This window comes from Colletes gigas, unplaced genomic scaffold (genome assembly GCF_013123115.1).
Source record: "Colletes gigas isolate AHSC1104 unplaced genomic scaffold, ASM1312311v1 Colletes_gigas_Sc00013, whole genome shotgun sequence".
Taxonomy (NCBI): Eukaryota; Metazoa; Arthropoda; class Insecta; order Hymenoptera; family Colletidae; genus Colletes; species Colletes gigas.
This window is the reverse complement of record NW_025106642.1, coordinates 1,525,282-1,547,352: the sequence shown is the minus strand read 5'-3', so window position 1 is coordinate 1,547,352 and position 22,071 is coordinate 1,525,282. Positions and strand designations below refer to the sequence as shown.

Genomic DNA, 22,071 nt, shown 5'->3' with positions numbered 1-22,071 from the left:
TGTCGGAGACTCTCTCCTCTTTTCTTCTTGTTTTTTTTTTTTTTGTTATTTTTCTCGTCTGTTTGTTCTTTCCTCTTTCTCTTTTCAAATCACGTTTGCTGATTCCCGCGCGTGAAAAATTCCCGACGGGTCGAGTGAATATGCCGTGGCGAACGCGGGACCGAACGATAGACGTGTAACTTTCGTAGGATACGCGGCGATCGGACTAGAATCGATTTCTTAAAAAGAGGGTTTGGTCGTGTTTTGGCATATGATACACTTTCGGTGGGTAGATAGCACGGATCGGTTCAAGACAGACACAGGGCATTGGTGTACGGGGTTATTGGCACATTGTAAGACAGGTGATAACAGACGTAGACAAGGGACAAGGAGGGATGGTCCTTTCGGGTCCTTTCATGATCATCATTTATCGTCGTCGTGTATAGAAAAGCTTCGGTACGGTTGTTCTCCGATCTCCGTAAATTGCATAACATATTTGCCGATTCGTCGGTTAAACGGAAGAAAAAATGAAAAAATACGTGGCAGACACGTTCGTATTTTGTCGTTCATCGTTTGTGTTCTCTCCGTTATACATTCTTTTTTTTTTCGTCATCTCTATTGTTATTATATATCGTAATGCTTCGTAACGACGGATAAAGGAAACAGTTGAAGAAAAAAAAGGTTATGGAACGCAAGAGTCTTTTGGACGCAACAAGAGGCGCGCGATAAAGTCAGCGTTTTCGTGTGAATGCTAGGGACAAGTTCACTAGAGACAAATTCGAGACAATGGGGTTTATACGTACATAAAAGTGCAAGCCTGGCAACACAAAACAACACAAGACCAGGTATATATATGTATATATATATATATATCGTATCGTATAAGAACACGATTCTCAAACATACTAGAGCCATTTTACGGGGGTAAGACGTAGCTAACTTAGCGCTAAGGACAAGAAGACAATACATAACAGAACAAAAAGAACAGACGGGAGGAAACGGCGGGGGAAGACAACATACCGACGACATATCACAGATAACACAGAGACAATTCGTACGATAGTAGTTTTTAATGTAGGTGTGAAACGGACCGAAGGGGCTGCGGTTTCGCGCGCGGCTGAATCATACATCGAACACGGTCAAACGTTGTTAAACTATAGACAGAAACGTGATGCAACCGATCGTCGACTGGACGAGATTGTTAGATCGATGCGTGTGAGGACATCTCCAGAAGCAACTGCAGTCGGTGAATTTATACCGAAACGATTGAATCTGCTTTCTCGAGAGCAGCCTGCGCGCGAACGCAGCCATCGGGCCCAAAAGAAAGAAACGATAGAAAGAGATACACAGGTAGATAGGTAAGTACAGGAAGAAAGAGATAGCGAATGAGAGTGAGCGATAGAGAGCGATAGATCGAAAAAGGGTACAAAGAGAACAAGAGACAGCGATTAAAAAATAGAGTTAGAGAATAAGGGTTGGGGAGGTTAACGGTGGATGAGTCGAACAAGCGAGAAGTATGATCAAACACTGGCGAACTTATAACTGGCAACGTAAACGAATCGATGAGCAGGCCGAGAACGGGATCGAGGCGATAGGGATAGACGGAAGTAAATGACAGTAGAATCGAAACGGAAGAAAAATAGTTATAAAACGCAGGCTAAAGGTAGTAACATACATATACAGATAGATAGATACATATACGGGACATACGAAAAAACATGTAAGATGAATGTACGAGCGAAACGAGCAATAGATGGTACTTTTTTGTTGTTGTTTGGATAATGAACGATTAGCGAGAGCTTGAGCTGCAACTTACCGCGGTGTAAAGGAACTCCAGAACGTACTACGTGTGGGAAAAACCAACGAGAAGAAAGGGCGTTACCACGGTCACAGAACCCGCGTGTAGCGGGCAAATAAACGGACGCGCGTACGCAACATTGCGCGAGCAATCGTTTCCATCGTAAGTTTACTTGTCCTGTCCCGCGGAGCTGTAACGAAACGATCGAGAGATCGCGCGGACTCCTTCGCGGGGTGGGATCCCCCCACAGGGCGTCGCGACGCTGTCCCCGTCCCCCCCCGTGTCGACACCGCGACGGAATCGAGTGCTCCTCGCAATGTTCCGCACGCCGTTACAGAAACAATAGACGTAGACACACACTAAATCAAGCGTACCCATCACACACACGGTCTTCGCCAGTCACGCCAACATGAACGCAGTCACCCGCAGACTCATCCAACATAGAGTGGTATACACGTGACAGACACAAGTTGGAAACTACGCACACACATCACGTATATGATGTACATAGATACATACACGCATAGATATGTATGCATATATGTATGTATGCACAATATAGAGAAAGAAAGATAGCGAGAAAGAGCGAGGGAGAGCTTGGATCTGGTCTCTCGGATGACTGACCCAAACGTCAGCGCGCTACGTTAACGAGCGTTGGTCGTTTTGTTCCGACGCCCGGCGTCCCGTCTCGAGTCGACGACGATCCGAAACGACAGCGTTTCGAGGCGATCTCTCTTATCGTCGGTTGGCCCGGCTCCGAGGGAGCCCCCGGACTGACAATGAGAGGAGACTGCATCGAGTCGACCGCCATGTCGGCGGACGATCTTCGGAATATTGATTACGGTGTCCGAGCGATCACGATGCCAGCCTGAATTTCTGATTCATGGGCCACGGATACTTGTATTCCGTCTGCCCCGTACCCGGGATTCCATTCCGCAGGGACGGACGTTTTCGTCCCCTCCGGCCTCGAGATAAGAATTCTCGATGCCCCCCGTGTTTCGTTTCTCGCGATCGGATCGAACTGTCATTTTTTTTTTCCGCTCTTTTCTCTTGGTAATCTACCGAATTTTGTTATCGTTGTCGTTTCGAAGCTGTCGTTTTTCTAGTCGACGAAAAAGCAATCTACCTAACAAGGGGTTGGTCGGGATTAGGACGAGTGCTTTTCAGACGACACCAGGCTTAGAATGTAGCGGATAATAAACGAAAACACTGGAATTTTAGCCACGGGTCCACGGTTGTTTTGATAAAAAATAGCGTTAAAGATTAAAATTTGCAAGTCGTCGGATTAACCAAGGGGAACCGAAGATTATTCTGTATTTTTCTTCTGGTATCTCGGCGTTTGTTTGTGTTTATTGCCGCAAACATTTCAAGTCTGTTGTCGTACGAAAAACCTTAGGCCGAGTCCTGACCTCCTCTCGTAAGTCGGATCGAACTCGATTGATCGCTCAAGGCCACGTTCCTCGGCTGTGAATCACGCTGGACATTATCCCCACTCACACGCCACGCCCACTTGCTTCCCCTTTTCGTACAAAAAACAAAAGAGTTATTATTTGTAATAAAAAATACAAGGAAACACCGAAAAGTGCTCTTGTATCATGGTAGTGAAAACAAAGTGGGGAAAACTTCCTATGCTCGGAGCTTATATTGGACAGCACTGATCTACGTTATTCGAATGCAAACTTAACTATCGTTGAAACATAAAGGTTTCATTAGATATCACAATTTTTTCAGCAAGTAATGTTTGTTATCTAAATGAAATTGTGTTCAGCGCTAATTGGCTGGAAAGTAGCAAAGTAGGCAAGCGTTATGGGGGTGGGGGTAACTCCAGGACGACCTTGAGCGGCGAATTCGGTGCGGTCGGACGTTATAGCGAAGCTGTTGCGTACATAGAGCGACAGTGCTTGGTAAAAACGACGCTGCAACGTGTTCCAATCGATCGAAGGTGAGGAAGAGCGTCTTGAAGAAGGCGGCGAGGGTGCTCGGAAACGGTGATCAATACCATCGTGCGAGACGCCGCGAAACAACGGACACACAACAGGGACAAACAAAACTTTTATCCCGCTCTCTCGACGTCCCTTTCTCAGACACAGACGGAACCGTCGTATACGTATATGCACAAAAAACGTGACACGCAGATACGAACTCCTGGGGAGGACGCGCGAGAGCAAAGGAAACCAGTAGTAGCACGAGACATTTCAAACTTGTGTCTACCATTTCTAGAAATAATTTTACTCGAGCGATCGAGCCGCGGCGTCGTCGTTTCCTTTTGCTGCCATCGTTTCACGGAACCGGACGATTTACCAAATTGCCGCGATTACGCGTTCCAGATCAGCGTCCCCGATCGCGCGGTGCCAACGACGCCGTGGATTCGATCGCCCTCGTGCGCTTTATCTATGAATCTCCCTTTTTTTGGTAAACTGCTTAAACGAATGGCCGAAACAACTGTGGCGATCACAAGAATTTTGGAAAAAAAACGACACTTGTTATCTTTTTCTTTTCTTTTTTTGGTATTGCGCGCGCAGTTCGTGACAAAACGACAACATCGGTGCCTGGAACATGTAAGACTTGACGCGAGGCGAGAACTTGATCGACCGATCGATCGAGATGCACCGGAAAAACCGAGTCTCTCGAGCATTTTTTTTTTTTCCTACGGTGTGCAGACTTTTTTCTATTTTTCTATCTTTTTTTTTTTAAATATATTTCTCAATTCAGTCTGTACGTAGAACGGAGCCTCTTTCGGTCTTCGGCTGTGGGGTGAATGGTGATCTGGTGGTGGCAAGGGTACACACAGAGGATAAACACTAGACAAAATACACGAATCCCCCGAAATGCGCTCGCAGCCGCTGGCGCGCCGTGGCCGCACGCGTCCTGAACAAATCTTCATCACTGTTGAACAAAGGTCGCTGACCATGGACGCGCGAATATGTCTCTGGTTTTGACGAGAGTCACTTTGGTCGTGCTAATCATCTCGTATCGCGAAAGTTACTCCGAAATATAGTATCTTATTACATATAAATGATAATGTTAAGTCTTTTATAACTAGTCATTCGATAGTAAGCAGTTGGGAATAGTTAATAATTTCGAATGCTCGCGGAAGGAACGTAGAAAATTCCCGGAACAAGTGGGCTACTTGAGACACGCTCGAGTGGGAGGGATAACCTTGAGGGTACAAGCCGCTAAATGTGTCTTTTGCCACTTATTGCAGGGTCTTACAGCCGCCCAACACCTGCTGTCTGTGGTGTACCCAAGTCCTTAAGGCCACTCGTAGGTCTTGGCAAATATACGTATGTATGTATCTTCTCACTACGGTTAAACACTCGTTCCGTCAAGAGTAAACGCGATAGAAAAGTACAATTTACTCGAAACTATTCCCACGTTATGAATTTAGGATTTCCATTCGATTCCTGTCGGTGAGGCTTGTCTCTCATCGTTCAAGATATAAGACTTAACACTATCGTTAAAGAGTTAATCCGCGTAACGGTGATATTACTCTGTTCGAAAGGCTGTTCAAGTTTGCTGTCAGAAACGTTCTATCGGTCTGGCATGCGATGGAATCGCAATTAATATCGGGACGCACGTTAGGAAGCTCCTTTGATCTCCAATGCTTCCGAGATGATCACTGACGCGTTTGGCATTCGGGGGAGGGAGGGGGTGAAACACGAGGAATAGGACGGTCAGAGGGTATGGCAGGGTTTGTCACCCACCGGGGGCTCTCTTCGTAATTCAGCTGTCACGGATACACCGGATTGTTTGGTATAGCGGTTAATCTGATTAAATCTCTTTTCTTTCCATTCTTTTTTTTTTTTGTCATTTTTTTTTTCAATTGGAAAGTCGCTCACGATGGGGAAAACGTGAATTCCGATCGCGTCACGGATTACTTTCGTCGCCGTGCTTTGGAATCCGATCTTTCGTACTTTTCGCCCCGGAGAATAGAAAAATAATAAATAAAGATCCTTTTTTCGTGGCGCGTTTCCCGACGGGCATAATTTTTCTCATGCATAATCTTTCCTCCGCGACAGCTCGAAATCGTCGAACGTGAAACACGGCGTGAAACCGGTCAGTGAAACCGCCGCGAACGAAAATGTGGAACGGCGTCGATGGCGCGATACGGTACGAAAGGTGTATCGGGAATATTTTTTGCTTTCCTTTTTTCTCTTTTTTTTTTTTTTTTTTTTTTTTTGGTATTTTGCCCCATCGTGAAGCTTCGCCGGGAAATGAAACGCGCAAACAAACTGTTTAACGAAACCATCGTGACCGTGCGCGCATCGTCTGTGCGACCAAACACGTTCTGCGCTTCGAAACTGATATACACAATGGTCTCTTCTCGTTTTCGTACGCATACTGCACATTTTCGAGCGTGTATTATTTTTTATCACGGGCGTGCCGTAACGACGAACAAAAAAAATCTTTTCGAATGAAATCAATGATTTGCGCAGTTCTCGTGGATGATAATAAACGAGGAAATTAACCGCGCGGTTCGACGCGGGTTTGAAATTGTAAAAGGCCAAACTATGACACGCAGCTATTACTATACTTCGTCTTCTTTCGTTAAACGTTACATGTATCGGCGTACATCGATCGAGAAAGTCGCTGTCACGATCGATTCGAGACCGTAGATTGCACGGGGCAAAACTTATCCAAGTTTCATCAAATTGAGAATTCCTGGTGGATTCGCGTTTTCTTGTAACGAGGTTTCAAAAACTTCCCGATAAACTTCAGAAACGTCGCAGATACTACCGCGTCTCAGGATCCGTTTTTCTCTCCGAGATTAGTAAGTTCTCTTTCGTGTAGTTAATTTATACGTCAACGATAGCTTAGAGAAATTCTATCGTGCAACGACTCGCTCGATCGCCTAAATATTATTCTCTCACATGTCGTAAAAATAAGAAACTAAGCGTTCTATATTATAATCACGGTAAATCGAGTGATAAGAAATGATCGATCTTACCTTTCGGTGTACTCGTTCATATGAGCGTAGCTTTGTACGCTGTTCTCCTCGACGAGGAATTTCACGCGCTGATAAAAGGACGCCGTGACGCTGGGCGGTTGTTTGCGTAGAAGAACGTCCACGGGATTATTACTAGTAAGGCACATGATATGCTCTGCGCAAGTTTTGTGCGAGCAACACTCGCTGTCAGAACAGTCCATCATGCCATCTGAGAAACATTACTTCTTAGAACACGTATTTCCCTTCAAACCTTACGCTAACGTCGTTTATGCTTTTCGTCGCAGTGTACATTTTGGCAACGCGAACGAGGGGGACTTTTTACGGGCTTTGTTCGAGTGACAGTGGAAATATAGTCCTCCAGGGATAACAGAAACGAAGGGAATACATTTCAGTAAGAATCGAGTTAGAGTAGGGTATTTATGATAATACGAAATAAAACAAAAATAATACGCACGAGTATAGACGGGAATGTGGAAATAGAAACAAAGAAAATTCGTTTTTGGTTCAGATTTAGGTTAGGAGGAACCTCCGACAAAAATAACGAAATTAAGTAGAATAGACCGGTTTATGGTCAGCCGTCTCTGCGCGTCTGGCTCTTCTCAGTAAATTCCACTTGAAATATTTTCTTTTAGATACTTTGATAGCACGAAATATTGAGTTTGTTATTAAGTATGCTTTGGATATTCACCCTGATCGTTATCAATGAAATCGTTACATTCCATTTCGAGACGTATGCTGCAATCTCTACCCGCCCAGCCACTCGAGCACTCGCAACTATATTCGCCGTCCTGGAAAGTGCACATTCCGTGGCTGCTGCACCCGTTTTCGCATCCGGCTATTAAGAAAGCAGAGCAAATACTTTAATCCACACTGTCGCCGGACGATTAAAACTAATTGAAAACCGATGTTCCTTTAGCTTCGGTTACTCGAACGGTGTACAGGTAGTTTCGAGAAAGGGAATTCTATTAGACGGAAGTGAAACAAATGTACACCAATTGCAACCTGATAATTCTGATAATTCCTCGAATATCGATTTTTAACGAAAATTTATACGAAGAGGCATTGATTTTAAGGTAACCGTAAGATACGCTGTTAGAGTTTTCTCCTGTGGAGGATGGTCATCGATCTCTAGTATCCATCGAAACGTTCGACTTACGGAGCGTGCAGTGTCTTCCGTTCCATCCTTGGCTGCAGACGCAGGTGCCATTCTTACACTGGCCGTGTTCCGCGCAACGAGGATCGCACGGTTTCTGATCGCACTTGGTACCGGTCCAGTCGTCGTTGCACCTGAAAGTCGAGGTCCGCCGGATTAATTGCATTCTTCCACCCCTCGAGTTTCTTTTCGACCCTACGCATTCTTCGGGGAAGTCGTAAAACTTCGATTGGCCCGACAACGCGACAGAGATTCCGTGGAAAAAAGAAAGAAAAGAAAACGGAGCAGGCCTCTCGGTGTCAGGAAGCTTTATCGTCGAATGTAAAATTGATTCCCTCCGCGAACGGGAAAGGGACGAAGAGGGACGCGGCGAGTTCGAGTTCGAGTTCGAGTTCGGGTTCGGGTTCAGTTTCGAAGTTGCCCTCCCGCGGAGGAAAAGTTTTTGCACTTAGAAGCTCTTTCACGGCGACTGCCGGCCGATGGAACAAGAGGGAAGACGAGAGGCGTCAGCTTTAGAATATGAGAAAGGAGATCCTCTTTCGCGTCCTTGATTCTGACAAAAGGACGGTAGGAAGGGACGGCGGTCCTTCGAGTCGTGATAAGTTGGCCCGTACCGCCAACCCCTCTACTGCCTAAGACAGAGCCTTTTTCTTGCAATTTTTCACCTTCTTAGTACGAACTTTCGTGCCTCTGATCCTGCCAGCAATTTAGCCATTTTTAGGGCATTCTTTTCCTACCCTCGTAACCCCGCGAATCTGCCGCGTCACTATCTTTTTGACTGACGCGACCATTGTTGTGTTCTCTTCAGTCGACGAACGATCTCTTAATTTATTACACTAACAAGGAGTAAAGACAAAAGAAGGGTAGCTAGAAGTTGGACGGGGTGAACCTTGGCCGAGATAAATTTCACCGATGCAATGGGACCGGGCAGAGGGTGTTGTAAAATGGACGCGTCGGCTTTCTCGTTCAATTCGGCGCGCTCGTGTCCGGGTAACCCAATTCGCGGCGATTCCCGGTCGGAACGCCCACGGAGGACCCATAAAGGACGGCGATACAAAAGACGGTCGAGGATGTATGTAGGTATATATAACGTGTACTGACTTGCAGAGACCCTGTTCGCATGTTCCATGAGGTCCGCAATTGAGGCCGCAGCTGGGCTGCGAGCAATCCACGCCGGTCCAATGTCCCTCGCAGACACAGGTCGCGGACTCCAGGTCGTACGTGCCGTGATCGGAGCAACGGGGCAAACATTGGTATACCTGCTGGTCGACCTGGTTGCACCTATCCCCCTGCCAGCCAGCTTTGCAGTAGCATTTACCGGAAACGCAAGCGCCGTGGCCGCTGCAGTTAGGGTCCGGGCAATCGGCTGAAAAATAAGGAATTATCTTTGTCAGGTGGACAAGTACGATCGCAATTACCGACCAGCCAGGAGATTGCTCATAGAGGCTACTATCGGCACACGTGGCAGATGATTGACAAGATCGACCGTATGGTTAATGCTTTTGAGATAGTGCGGCGATCAAACCAATCGAGATACACAGACAGTTGATAACACGTTCCGCAATTCGGACACCCAAGTTGTTTATAGACGTTTCCTAATGCTGATACACGTGACAGGTGATCGACAAGATCGATAGTATAGTTAATGCTTCCGTGATACAACGAGTCCGACAAAACTATTCATCCAGCAATTTGGTAAATAATCTCGTTCGAATCACGAGATCGTTTCTCGTTCGCGAGAGCCCCATAGAGCTATCGAATCGTGGGGGACAGCAGATCTTTTAGCGTTGTTTTCAAGGCGTCTCGGAAGGAGGCAGTCTAGGGTGGGCGGGCGGCGGTGATTGCGCCCTGGGCGCCGACGAATGGGCCAACTTTTTAAATTATGGCATCGGAACAATTGCATTACTCCCGCGGATCCCAGCTGCCCCGGGGAAATTATGAAACTTAATTCCAAAGCGTCCCGGCGACGCGTCGCGTGGTGCCATCCGCGTCGTACCGCGCGGGACCGGTTATGTGTATACAGGCTGCGACGTTCGTTCGCCCGAGATGAGGGAAATTCCTCCTGGATTCTTCGCCCCGTTACGTATGCGTCGCGTTCATCGAACGGGGGGCGGATCACCGATTCCCTGGTTTTTATTAGAACCGCGGAGACGCGAGTTCCATCGATCCGCGATCGGAATTTCTGTAATATTTTTACTCGGAGCGAAATGAATTCGAGCTGTTTTAAAGATCGATACTAGTTAACCGAAACAGTACTGCATATCTAGAGCTTCTCTTTGTCAACCCCCGGCGTTAAACGATCCAACGCGTCATCTTGTTCTCAGAAAAATGAAAGGGTAGAACGCGCTACGAGGGAATCGTGAGGATGTCAGAGACAAAGGGTCGTGCGTTCACCGCGAATAATTTTGCCATTCGTTCCAGACGTAATTTTTCTGCGACGATACTGTGGTTGGGGCAGCGGTGAACTTCTGATGTTGATCCAAACCATCGTTGGTCCTTCTTGGAAAATTCGAACAACCGCGAAACTGATCATCGAATCGTGGCATAGTTTGACCCGTATGCAAATTAAGGGGACTGTGCGTGCATTAATTATAGGGTCGGGCACAGTCCGGCTGTGTTCCCTGTCAGTAGGGACCGCGCATCGCTAATATCTTGAATCTCACTGGCTGAGGAGGGAGAGGGAGGGTGCTACCAGGACGTACGTACGCTCGAATTATGGTGGAAATTAATGGAGCGCTGACAAATATGAAGAAACAACATCCGACACGGAAATGAACTCCGGTTAGCTTCCGATGTAAATAGGAAATACATATACATGTCTAGCAAAGACGAAAAGAGATGATCTTTAGCTTCCACTGTCTTAGAACAGTCTAACAACGCGTATTAAAAATAGTAAAACTTTAGACGCGTGCAGTTTCAAAACTACTAGTGTTATATTAATTATTAAGGCATTGTTAAAAGCGGTGAAGCTTCCTCTTTAAAATGGTTTTTGGTTTTTGGCGATCCGACTTACCGTTTTCGAGATATCGCAATTTATGTGAAAGGTAATTTTTTAAATTCCGTTCTCCGCCTTAGAAAAGGCTATTAACGCGTATTAAAAATAGTTAAACTTTAGACGCCTGCAGTTCACAAACTATTAGTGTTTTAGTCATTCTTGAGGCATTGTTAGAAGCGGCAAACCTTCCTCTTTAAAATGGTTTTTGGTTTTTGACGATCGGACTTCCCGTTTCGGAGATATCGTAATTTATGTAAAAGGTAATTTTTCTTAATTCGACTATCGCTGTCTCCGTCTGACGCGTCGCATCGTACCTCCTTGTCACACGTTGACCCACTGACCGAGTGAATGAGTCACGTTTACTATTTACTACGATCACGTGCAGCCATTGATCTCGCGATGTAAACAAACACTTCTGACTCTTACATCTCCGGAACTAGCCACCGCGTCGACTTGAAATTAAAATCGCTATATCTCCGGAACTAATAAAGCTATCGACTCGTACAAACGCTCATTTTAAAGGGCGTTTCATCCCCTATCTAATGACTATACCAGCTGCTATAATTTACGCTGTCTTCTATGTTTATTTTCACATTTACTTTGACTCTATGCACCCAAAGAAGTTTCAGCAATTTCTACTGACCATAAATTAAAAATGATTTAAGAGGGGCAGGATTAAACGACGCAGTAGTAAGAGATAAGTTATTAACTTACGTTCGTCGCAGAAGTCGCCCTTCCTACCAGGATTACACACACAGGATCCCCTAACGCACTGTCCGTGTTGATTGCAATCAGGAACTTGGCAATCGCCTAATGGTATGTCGCATTCGGCACCTTTCCAGCCGTCTTCGCAATGGCACATACCGCCGCCATACTGTCCGTGCGATGAGCACAGCACGGGGCACACGCTCTTGCTGCAATCGGCTCCCTGAAATTTTTAGTAGCCTCTCCATAATCTAAATCACATTAGCGACAACTCAACGTTTCCTAAATATAATTTTCAACAACCCCATCAAATTTTTTGCACCCATATTACACGTTTAAGCTATCTACGCTTTCCTACGTTCACAATGTTCTCTCGCGACCCTCCCTGGATTGCATGACGCTCCATTAAGGGTCAAATCCCCTACTTTGGAAAACATCGACTTAAAGTTTTACGACTGTGAATCGATCGAGCATAATTTGCGTCCTAAACCTTCCACACCCCTTACGACGCTAGTCGACCCCACAGGGGCATTATTACTCGTGATATCGATTATGGTTACACGAGGAATAATCGATCAGGAATTTTTTCAAAGGCTCGATAGAGTTTCTAATGGTTTCCTCACCTGATACCCGTCGATGCAGTCGCACTTTCCGAGATAACAGGATCCCCGTCCGGAACAGTCGTTGGGGCAAGTAGTGGAGACTCCTTCGGCTTCTGTGACGACCAGGGTGACCTTGTACGGCTGCAGCTCGTCGTTGTAGACGGAGAGGAACCAGCGACCGGTGTCGAGGTACTGGAGCAGACTGACGTTGACCATCATGGGCTCGACGATGGTCCTTTTGATCAGTACGTGTCTGTCCAACGGTACAGAACGGACGTTGCGATGGTTGGTACGACCGTCCTGGCCGCCGGATTTCATGAAACTGACCGCCTCGGAGGCGGTGTCCCGTTTCAGCCTGTGGTCCACGCGACCACCCTTGACGAACTCCACGAAGTCGTACTGCGTGACGCTGGGCGCGACGTTCCGTCTACCGTAGACCGCGAAGTTCGCGCCCCACGGCAGAGTCAGGTTCAGCCTGATGAACGCCGGCTGCTTGTTCCGGAATTCCGTGTTCCAGAAGTTGTACGGCGGTATGACGGCCGAGTGGGCCACGTTGTACGCCTGGAGCTCGAGCACCGCCGGCCATTGTTGCGCAGACTGCTGGATTTGGGGATCGCTCTGCTGATCCCCGGCGCTGTCCGACGCGCTCGAGTGCTCCGCGGTGCTCGTCGGCAATGACTCTGCGTGATAGGAACACCTCGTGCATCTATGTTTCCAAAATCTATCCCGACTTCTACCGATCGCTAGCCCTGCTAGGACAAGATCTCGTGACTTCTATTGTATAGACTTCCAAGCAAGAAGCACCAAGAAGCGGGAAAGACGTCTGCGCGACGGTTACGGAACAGATTTCGCGACAATGGGAGACGCAGTCTGCTATTATCGGGACAAGTTTCCCGCCCCCCATTGTATCCCGCGAACAGCCCAAAGAACGCGTGTATTAATTTTTCACGATTGTCTCGCTCGCGCGTGAAATATTTCGGCGAAACTAACCCTTCGAACGCGCGCGTTTCTGGGTCGATATTATTCTCGGTGCAGCCATTGTATCGGTATGTACGGCGACGCCCGATATCAGACCGAGGGGAAGCCATTCGAACGTGGCAGACGCCACCCAAAAGCAATTACCGTGAGACGTCGTGCGCGGGAGTATTTACATCATGCAGAGTGGATGCAAATTGATACTGCTCGATATTTACCTTCGGTGGGTATTTGCGTTGATATCGGGTCGTGAACGTGCGCGTTCTCGTGAGTGACAGCCTTGACATCTTGGACTACCACGCATTTCGAGCTGTCTATTGGCCGCATGGAGCTCACTGCTGGAAAGAAAACAGAATTCCCACTTTAACGCGTTCCCCTGTTGCCTCGATTCACCGATTCCTTCTTCGTACAATTATATAGACCGATCATGAACGCCACTAAGTATAGCAATTAGCGCCAGGCATACAAGATTCGTTTCACCTCGACGTTACGTTATAGCAAGTTTACGATCGAGACCAGAGCCAGGGATTTTATGTACGTATGCGTTGACCGTGTCAGAGCAACGCACGCAATCAACTAGTTATATTCTTAATGTACGTGGCCGCCACTCGAGACAAAATAGCACCGTTACGAGACTCTTTTATTGCGCCAGGAATCAGACACGGGGCTTTAGTCGAACGTCCCGAAGCACCGTAATGGGTTCATAAATTCGAACAATCGCTTTCGAATTACGTCGGGACGGCTAGGTCTCTACGACGCCGGGGCATCGCCTGTAAGTTTTCAAGAAAGACATTCGAATGATAAAGGCTGTACCGCTGTTTCTGCATTTAATATACGACCATCGCGGGGGCGGTAATTGTTCGTTGCTCGAGAGTAGGTGGACTCTGACTGTGATACGAGCTGAACCAGCGTTTTGCAATGAATGGCACGCGTGGCCATTTTGGCACGCGATAACATTTTATAGGAAACTAGCTTTCGGTTGTAAATCGCCCGAGCGAACGGTGTTTGCTCGCGTAATTCGTTGGTCCAGCGTCGATCCTTGGGTCGTTTTTTGATAAAATTGTATTTTCTAGTTTTTATTTGACGAGATGCATATTCAGGACAAAGAACTTCTGTCGATCGGAGAAAGCAAATGCCGGTGTATTCGATGGAAAAACAGACTATGCAATAACTATAAGGCTACACGAATGATATACACGAACGTCTACAGCTAACGTAGTACGATATATACACCGAACGCTCATCGTTCATCCAAGATTAAGTGGGCATGTGACATGCAGGTTATTGCAACACCGGTCATCGATATTTCATGTTCATTTTTACCCCACTTTCTTGATATATCACTGGTGAACAGCAATCGATGTTCGGAATAATTCTAGAATTGAGAGGTGAAAATGGTAAACGATGGAAATGTCGATAAAAGTCTCGACTCTAGTTCTCCTAGCTGACTTTTTGTTATAAACCAACGCTAGCGCACACACACGCTCGCGCACGAAATTTCAACGATAAACCGTTTTTAATACGCGTTCTCCACGTACGATTTTTATTATAAAATTCTCTCGCAAATACCTGGCGCATAATTTCCCCACGAATTTCGTTATAAATCGCTTTCGAATATACTCGAAACGTGATCTTCGCTATAAAAGGCTCTCGTACGTGCTTCGTATATAATTTTTATCGCGAAACACGGTCGAACGAACCGTAACGCACGAGTTTCATTACGGGGCCAACGTATCAGCTGCGAAACAAGCTATCATACCGTGTAATGACGCAATTTTGCGAGTGTGGTTTCGGAAACCAATGTTATTTACATGCAACGCGACGTTAATGGGGCAATTTACGAGAGTTATTTATACGCGCCTGCAAATAAATATGCTCCACGCACTATTTTACAGACGTCTGTAAGTGCAAGTATTACGCGGACGGAACGGAATTGTTGAAAATTGGTTCGCCATAATAGAAATGGACAATAAGGTTACAGCTCTTCCCTCTCTCCGTAAAAACTCCAGCGTCTACAGCCCACTTTGGGAATTATTAAAAATTAACCATCCCCGTAAACGAGCAATTAATTTACGCGGAATAAGGCGTGCAAGGCGAACTGTAATAAATTATCGAAGGTAATTTATACAACTTTTCCAGCGGCCCGACGTCCCAATTACGTTAACGCCAGCGCTCACACTTTTCGCGAGTTCTTCACCCACGGTTCATTTATATTAATGCCTTCCGGACAATAAGTGCGAGGTTCGTCGAATTTAAATACAGCGCTGAATTCCACAATAAAATCCTTATCCGGCCGGCGGGGTTATCGCGGCTAAATTAATTATCTGTCCCGGTGGCCGCGTCCGCCCGCGAATTAATTATGCGGGTTAACGAGAGTTTTTTAAAAGCGAACGTTCGCAATACAACGTGCCTAACGACCTCTTGGCTTATCAACGCGCCGGTGCTTTCGCGCCAGCTAATTGAATTCGCGCATTACCGCCGCTAGAACGATCTGACAAATAGAGAATCATGCCCCGGTCATCAATATTTCATGTTCATTTCTCTTTTGTTGGTTCTTCTCTCGCCTGCACCCCCGCGCGTTTCGTACCTTTTGATTTATAACGTCCACTTTATTGCGTTCGCTATGTTTGTCGTCCGCGGGACGCGGTCGAACCGTCCAATCGCGAAAGTCGATATCACCGGCAGAAATGGAAAATCGTAATATGAAATTCGTATGCTTTCTTTTCTGGGTCATACTGATGGATCCCCCGGCCGGGCAAGTGCTATATTTCGTAACGGATTTTAGAATTTCGTGACCGATGCGAAACTAGATATTTGACGTTTTACATCGGACGGCCGACGACGGCGTACACCGCGTCGGATATATGAAACAATTTGTATCCCCGATCTTCGAAACGATTTATATCTGGATACGCGAAACAATTTATAACCGGATACACGAACTTCGAAGCTGGCAGTTAAGTATTAAACATTGCATCCGAGTTTGAATACTCCGTTTTCGACTTCCGACTACCAAAACTCGGAACGTCGCTGTCCCTTTTGCTTCGACCCCGGGGCGCGTTCGGAACAGAACCCATCGCTCTTTACCAACGTTTTCCCTGTCAAGCTCATCAAGCTCATCCATTCCCGTCACCGCGGTTGCATTTTACCAAAGGAAACGACTCGCAGGCAAGAATGGACAGCGCGTACAATTACGGGCATCGTCCCTTTGATTTCGCGCGTCAACCGTGACGGACAAATTACCGTCCTCGCGCCGGAACGGTCGACGCATGCGAGCTTTCGCGCGACGAGGAATCGACTCGGGCCGCAGACATTGCGAAATAACTGGGAAAGAAGCATTCCCACCTCCCCCCGGGCACCGACGTTATGTAACTATCGTTGAAATTGAGTTGCAGTGAACTGTGAATGACCTTATTTCGCCTAGCATCGGAAGCAACCGTCGCGTCGTCGCGTCGTTTTCGTTCTCGTTTCGCGACACCATCGCCGCCCGGAGTGTCTCTCTAACGTGTCATATCGCCATCTTCCGCGTGCATGCCGCCATCGTGGATAAAACCGAGTCGTTCACGAATTCCGAATTCGTTACCGCGTGCAGAACGTGGACGGAGAGCTACTGAAATTTCATCGCCTTCGAGACAAAAAAAAAATATATTTAACTCAAAGATAGAGGTCTGATAAAATTCATTCCCTGGCGTACGACGAGACTGTAATCGCTAATATCGTCGGAGTTTGAAACGGGGGGTGTACGGTCCCTGTTCCAACGCCTTGATTCACCCTTTGATTCGAGATAGGGAAAAGGCGAAGTCGGCTGGGAACGACAGACAGGGCCTCGTTCGACGAGAGCAAAGGAACAACTTTTTCAATTATATTCCCTCGGATCGATAGAACGATTCATTCCCGAGAATGATTCCCGGATTATCGGTGGATTATACGCCCTCCCACTCTTCGGTTATACTTCCGCTTTCTTTCCTCGTGTTATAATGAAATGTTTACTATCGATCGGTCTATCGTTTCCTTTCTACGGGGTTTCCGTGGCATTGAAAATCTTGCCAGGCGATGTCTATTTGCATTCGAATACGATTATTTTCTCTGCGCGACGATTTAGCTTGTACGGACGATGATAATAGAAGCTTCTTGCTTCGAGATCGAGGATCAAGTTACGAGCGTGGAGTGTCGCGAAGGATCTACGTTTCGCCGTGGGGATTCGCGTATCGCCGCAACGATAACTTCAGCGGCGAAGAGGAATCGAAACTCGCGCGTTTAGACGGCAGAAAAATGACGGGAACCGGCAGCAATACGTTCAGCGGGAAACCGCGTTTCCAGAACGCCGCGATCCGCTTCCTCCCCGAGGAGTCGTGGGAAGAACCGCGCGTGGCGCAAAAATCTATCCGCGATTATTAATAGCGACCGTTCGACCAGCTCTGGGCCCGGATCGACAAATAGTTCTGTACACGGACGGGTAACGATGCCGATATTTATCCCGCGGTGAGCGATGCCCCAACATGTGGGACACCCGTTAACGGTCGATCGACGACACGGAAACAACGACAAGTACGTAGAACTTCGATCAACCGACTTAATCGAAAGACAGCCACGACCACTGTCCGTGGCCCGAATACGGGTCACATCGCCGTGCTATTTGATACGCCAACGAGGCCCCCGGACAGTGAATACGTTTCTCGCCCAGAAATTAGTACTAAAAGTACACTAAGAGACACGCTACACGTGCTATAGCAACCAGAATGCAACCTTCGAGTCCGTCGAGTATGGTTAGCCTAACGACCAAAGCGCTGAAATTGTTTTGGCGAGTCCAGCTCGTCCGGCGACCGCAAAGAGTTGAAACTAGCGCCGAAAAACAGCCGCGTGTCTAGAGCGAACCTGTTCGTTCGATCGATCCAGGCTGTAGGAGGAGCCTTTTGTTGCTCTAGCTCTCGGAAATTACATAGAGAGGGGGAGGTAGGGATGGTTGAACGAACGCCCCGGAGACGAAGCTGGAATCCGGAATCCGGAAAAGATTTCGAGCGGTGGACGCGACCGAGCGTCCGCATAAATCAAATTACCCAAAAGCAACGACGGCTCTAGCGCACGCGTATCCCTCTGCTGGAAACAGGCGGCGAATAACACCACCCACAGGCGTCAAACTAAGGATTATATTTTTACACTGTTTACGAAATCCTATCACTACTCGTTTCAAATTATGAAAATTTTTACGAGCCTACCATCGAGAAGAAAAGGATGGAATTGATTGTTTTAAGTTTAAAACCTTCTAAAGATGGCGTCTGCAGGGAGTAGAAACTATGGTCGTGATCCTCGGATCACGAGGTTATAGACTCCAGTCTCGATACTGCAAGCGTTGCCACGCAGTACTACAATCAATGTTATTCATATACAAGGGTCTGGCCCCTAGGGGAATTGTACTAGACTCTGCCAGTAAGAATGACCCCAGGGAAAATTCCTTATACACCAACTAGAATCGGGTGGGTCTCGTGGGGATTCCTTTATGGTTCGGATAAGTGAGAGCAGAGACGGGTAAGATTATTAGATACAAATTCCGAACAACGAATAAAACGTAGGCGGCTGGTAGCTCTTTCTTCTACCTATATTATCCGAAGCTAATCGATGCGATGAATCGCCAAAAATTGTTTTACTTTTTGTACTTGGTATTATATTTTAATTAATTCCATTTATTCGAACCGAAAAATGAAATCAGCCGTGTTTCAATAATCCAATGACCGCGGGAGGCAACGGGCTCAGCCCAGAAGCGGATTTTTCAATTTTATTCCCTTTGAGCTTATGATATTCGGTTCCCAATGTTTTTACTCCCGTATTAATTAAGAGAAATTAATCATTTGCCGAAATAGGAACGAATATTGTATCGTATATACGAAATTATAAATGTGAGTATTTAATTTGAATCAACGATCGTTCGTAACCAATTTCTGGATGTCGAATGCATCGGATAGGGCCCGAAATTCCGTTTTGTTTTGGGGCCCGAGTGGTTTCAACGCCTTCACCGACGTCGATCATCGTGGACGAGGGTTGAATCGACGACGGAAAGACAGACGAAGAGCAGGAGGGGGTTGGTGGCGCGTGGGTGTGGAAGAGGGTAGTTTGGATGCAGTAGCAAACAGGCAGATTGGATTCCCGACTCGATTTACCGGAATGCAGAAATAACAGCTGGCGAGGTCTCCCCGAGGCCGATCCGGCTTTGCAATCTCCTCCTCTTTTCTTCCTTCCGCTTTTCAAACGCGAAAGAGTGGCGCGGGACGAGAGACGACGAAGAGGAAGAAGAATGCAGACGCTGGATCCGAGGGACAGTTCAGCGAGGGAGGGTCGAGAATGTTATATATACAGGGTGATTCTCATAAAGTGACCGACGCGTCTACAAAGCATGGAGATATATTTCTAACTAGCTTTTTTCTCGCGGTTGTCCAACTAAAAATATTTTATGAAAATATATAAAATGGAGCATCATCCTTCTCATCATCTATTGTTAACATTGTTCAAAGTACTTTTTCTTGAAATTCCTGCCAACCCTTGCCAAGGCTGAGACTTTGGATAAAAACGTACCGATTACAAGAATCACCCAGTATAAATATTCGCAGGACAATGTGCGCCCCTGCCACCCAACGAGCCACCCTCCTTTCCCGTCGAATCCCCTTTATTCCCTCCGCCTTGAAAAGATAAACCGTAATGCTACTGCGTCGGAGACCTTGACCGCCGTTTGGGTTCGGGGATTTGTCGACTCGGGGCTGAATCCAAAGACACAATTTCAAGCCCGTTGCCCCGTTCCCCGCCAGGCCCCCGCGCCCTCGGGGCTACTGTTTCACGCTGATAACGAGGGAGCGTTAATTTCTCTAATCGGTCCCTGGCTCGGTTTTGCGACTGGTACCTCGCCAGAGATGCAATTTTCGTGTCACGGGACAGGCTAAGCCAGTCCAGGGAATCTTCCTACTTTCCCCGTACTCTTTGAACTCTCTCGTGTCTTTTTCGACGCCCTGGAACGGTTAACCGTCTCGCTGTCTAGACGCTCGAGGAGGGTTCCAGTCACGTGCACCGAAACTCCATTAACGTTTTCAAATGTTTTACTCATTTACGACGGGCCGGAGAGAATAAAGCAGCCACCATCGAAAGGAAAACCACCTCGTGTTATCTCGTATATTTAAACGGTCAGCGATTTATTTATATTTTCCACATCGTCGAAGAAATTCCGTAAGAGTAAATTTCATTGGGAACCGTCAAGTTTTCGCTCGGCGAGCGCCCGTCTCCTGTTCTCTTTTCCCATCGACATCAAATTTTCATCAAAACCGTCGAGCCACGAAATACGACCGACGACGAAAAGACCGCAGCGTCTCGCGTTCCTTCTCCCCTTTTTTCCCCTCCCCCTCTGACGTGAAAATTCCAGTGAAAATCGTCGACCCGCGAAATACATCCAGCGACGAGGACGCGCTCCTAAGCCGTGGAACGAGGGTAAATACCAGGAAGGGGACCAGTCGGTTGACATAGATGCTCCCGCGGGCCGGTGCACCGCCAAATTAAATACCGTTTAACTACGGAAGTCCGGATCTTGGATAGGAAGCGCAGCCACGTCGTAACATTACTGGCGCAACGGTTCATTTAGCCACGGTTGGCTACGTCCGGTTTAGGGGAAAGGTGAAAAATATTGCTGGTCGATGTCGAGGAAGCGTTTCGATGGGGTTGCCAAGAATTTATTGGGACGATCGCCCACTACCTGAATAATTCGCTTATCGTCCACGAACCGCCATCTTCGTAACGTCCGATGATGGCTGACCCTCCTCTGGGAGGAACTGATTCCTTTCGAACAAACATTTAAACCGTTCACAGGAGATACAGAGTGTATTTCAGATTATATACACTGAGTGTATTATACGACAATAGATTAGAAATTAACGAGACGTATCGTTGTAAAAATCGTGGGGCCAAAGAGGCAGAGGCAAGGAAGCATGGGGTGAGTTGGGGCGAATCGATTGGAAGCCTCTGTCCGCTAATAAGATGTCTGGCAGCCTAGCTACGACGTTGAAACACATAGACGATTCGAAGGAGAGGTTTTACTGGCAATAAATTTTGGATCTTCGGAGCTTACAAGGTCGATTCGAGGAAGATCCCTCTATTCCGCGATGGGCATTAACCTCGAACAGGGATCTCGACGTTGGTACTGTACCGGTGAAGTGCAGGGTATGTTGGTAAAATTGCGTTCCCTCTTCCTTTCTTCGCGATAATAGAGTTCCCGTTCTCTTTGAATCGAACACGAGGAGGACGCGACAGAAATGAGTATCGAAATCTCGAGCCGGGGGATGGATGGAGTTTCAAGCGATTAAGACCCGGATTCCTGGCTTGTTTGGAAGAAAAATCGACCTCTGTCGGTAATTGCGTTTCCTAAAAGCTCGAGATCTCGAAGTTATCCCCTCGAGATTTTACGATGATGTTCGAAGATTTTAAAACGTTACGACTTTTTCATGATATTGCGCGAAGAATAATAGCCGTTTGATAGGTTCTTTTTATAGACTTTTCACGGCGTATATTTCGGTATAAATGTCAAAATGAAATTTGTATTTAAATGTTATACGCAAAATCAAATTTTAAGAGATGGATACCGAAGCGTGATTTTTTTATGAGCTGTCGCGCAATGATAGACCATGGCAAATCAAAATTAATGCCAGCCAGTTTTGGGGGGGCAAATGGTTAATAGTTTATGAGACATTTAATCCTAAAGTTACGGTCTTCCCATTCTCTTCTGCAGTATGTGAATACTGTATGCGAATGTGAACGTGGAAACGTTCTCGATTGAAACGAACGATGAAACTTGCAAGTTGTGGAAATTAATTAAATGTTTCAAGGCAAATATCTTCTAGTTCCAGTAACTATTTATAATAAGAATATAAAGATTTCACGTTTCAG

The 22,071-nt window shown here is 46.7% G+C and overlaps 1 protein-coding gene across 4 annotated transcripts in view; it reads right to left on the bottom strand.

Annotated features, from left to right (window-relative positions):
• The window catches only part of LOC122399515 (teneurin-a), a 99,225-nt gene that overhangs the window by 14,375 nt on the left and 62,779 nt on the right, over positions 1–22,071 (bottom strand). For 2 of the 4 annotated variants that reach the window (XM_043400241.1, XM_043400243.1), the window contains exons 3-10: positions 13,374–13,493; positions 12,202–12,860; positions 11,588–11,801; positions 8,980–9,244; positions 7,882–8,012; positions 7,414–7,560; positions 6,726–6,933; positions 1,796–1,822 (exon numbers count right to left, since the gene is read on the bottom strand). In XM_043400241.1, coding sequence (XP_043256176.1) covers positions 1,796–1,822; positions 6,726–6,933; positions 7,414–7,560; positions 7,882–8,012; positions 8,980–9,244; positions 11,588–11,801; positions 12,202–12,860; positions 13,374–13,493 — 1,771 coding nt within the window. The remainder of the gene's footprint in view (positions 1–1,795; positions 1,823–6,725; positions 6,934–7,413; positions 7,561–7,881; positions 8,013–8,979; positions 9,245–11,587; positions 11,802–12,201; positions 12,861–13,373; positions 13,494–22,071) is intronic. The other 2 variants (XM_043400242.1, XM_043400245.1) reach the window with 2 other exon arrangements.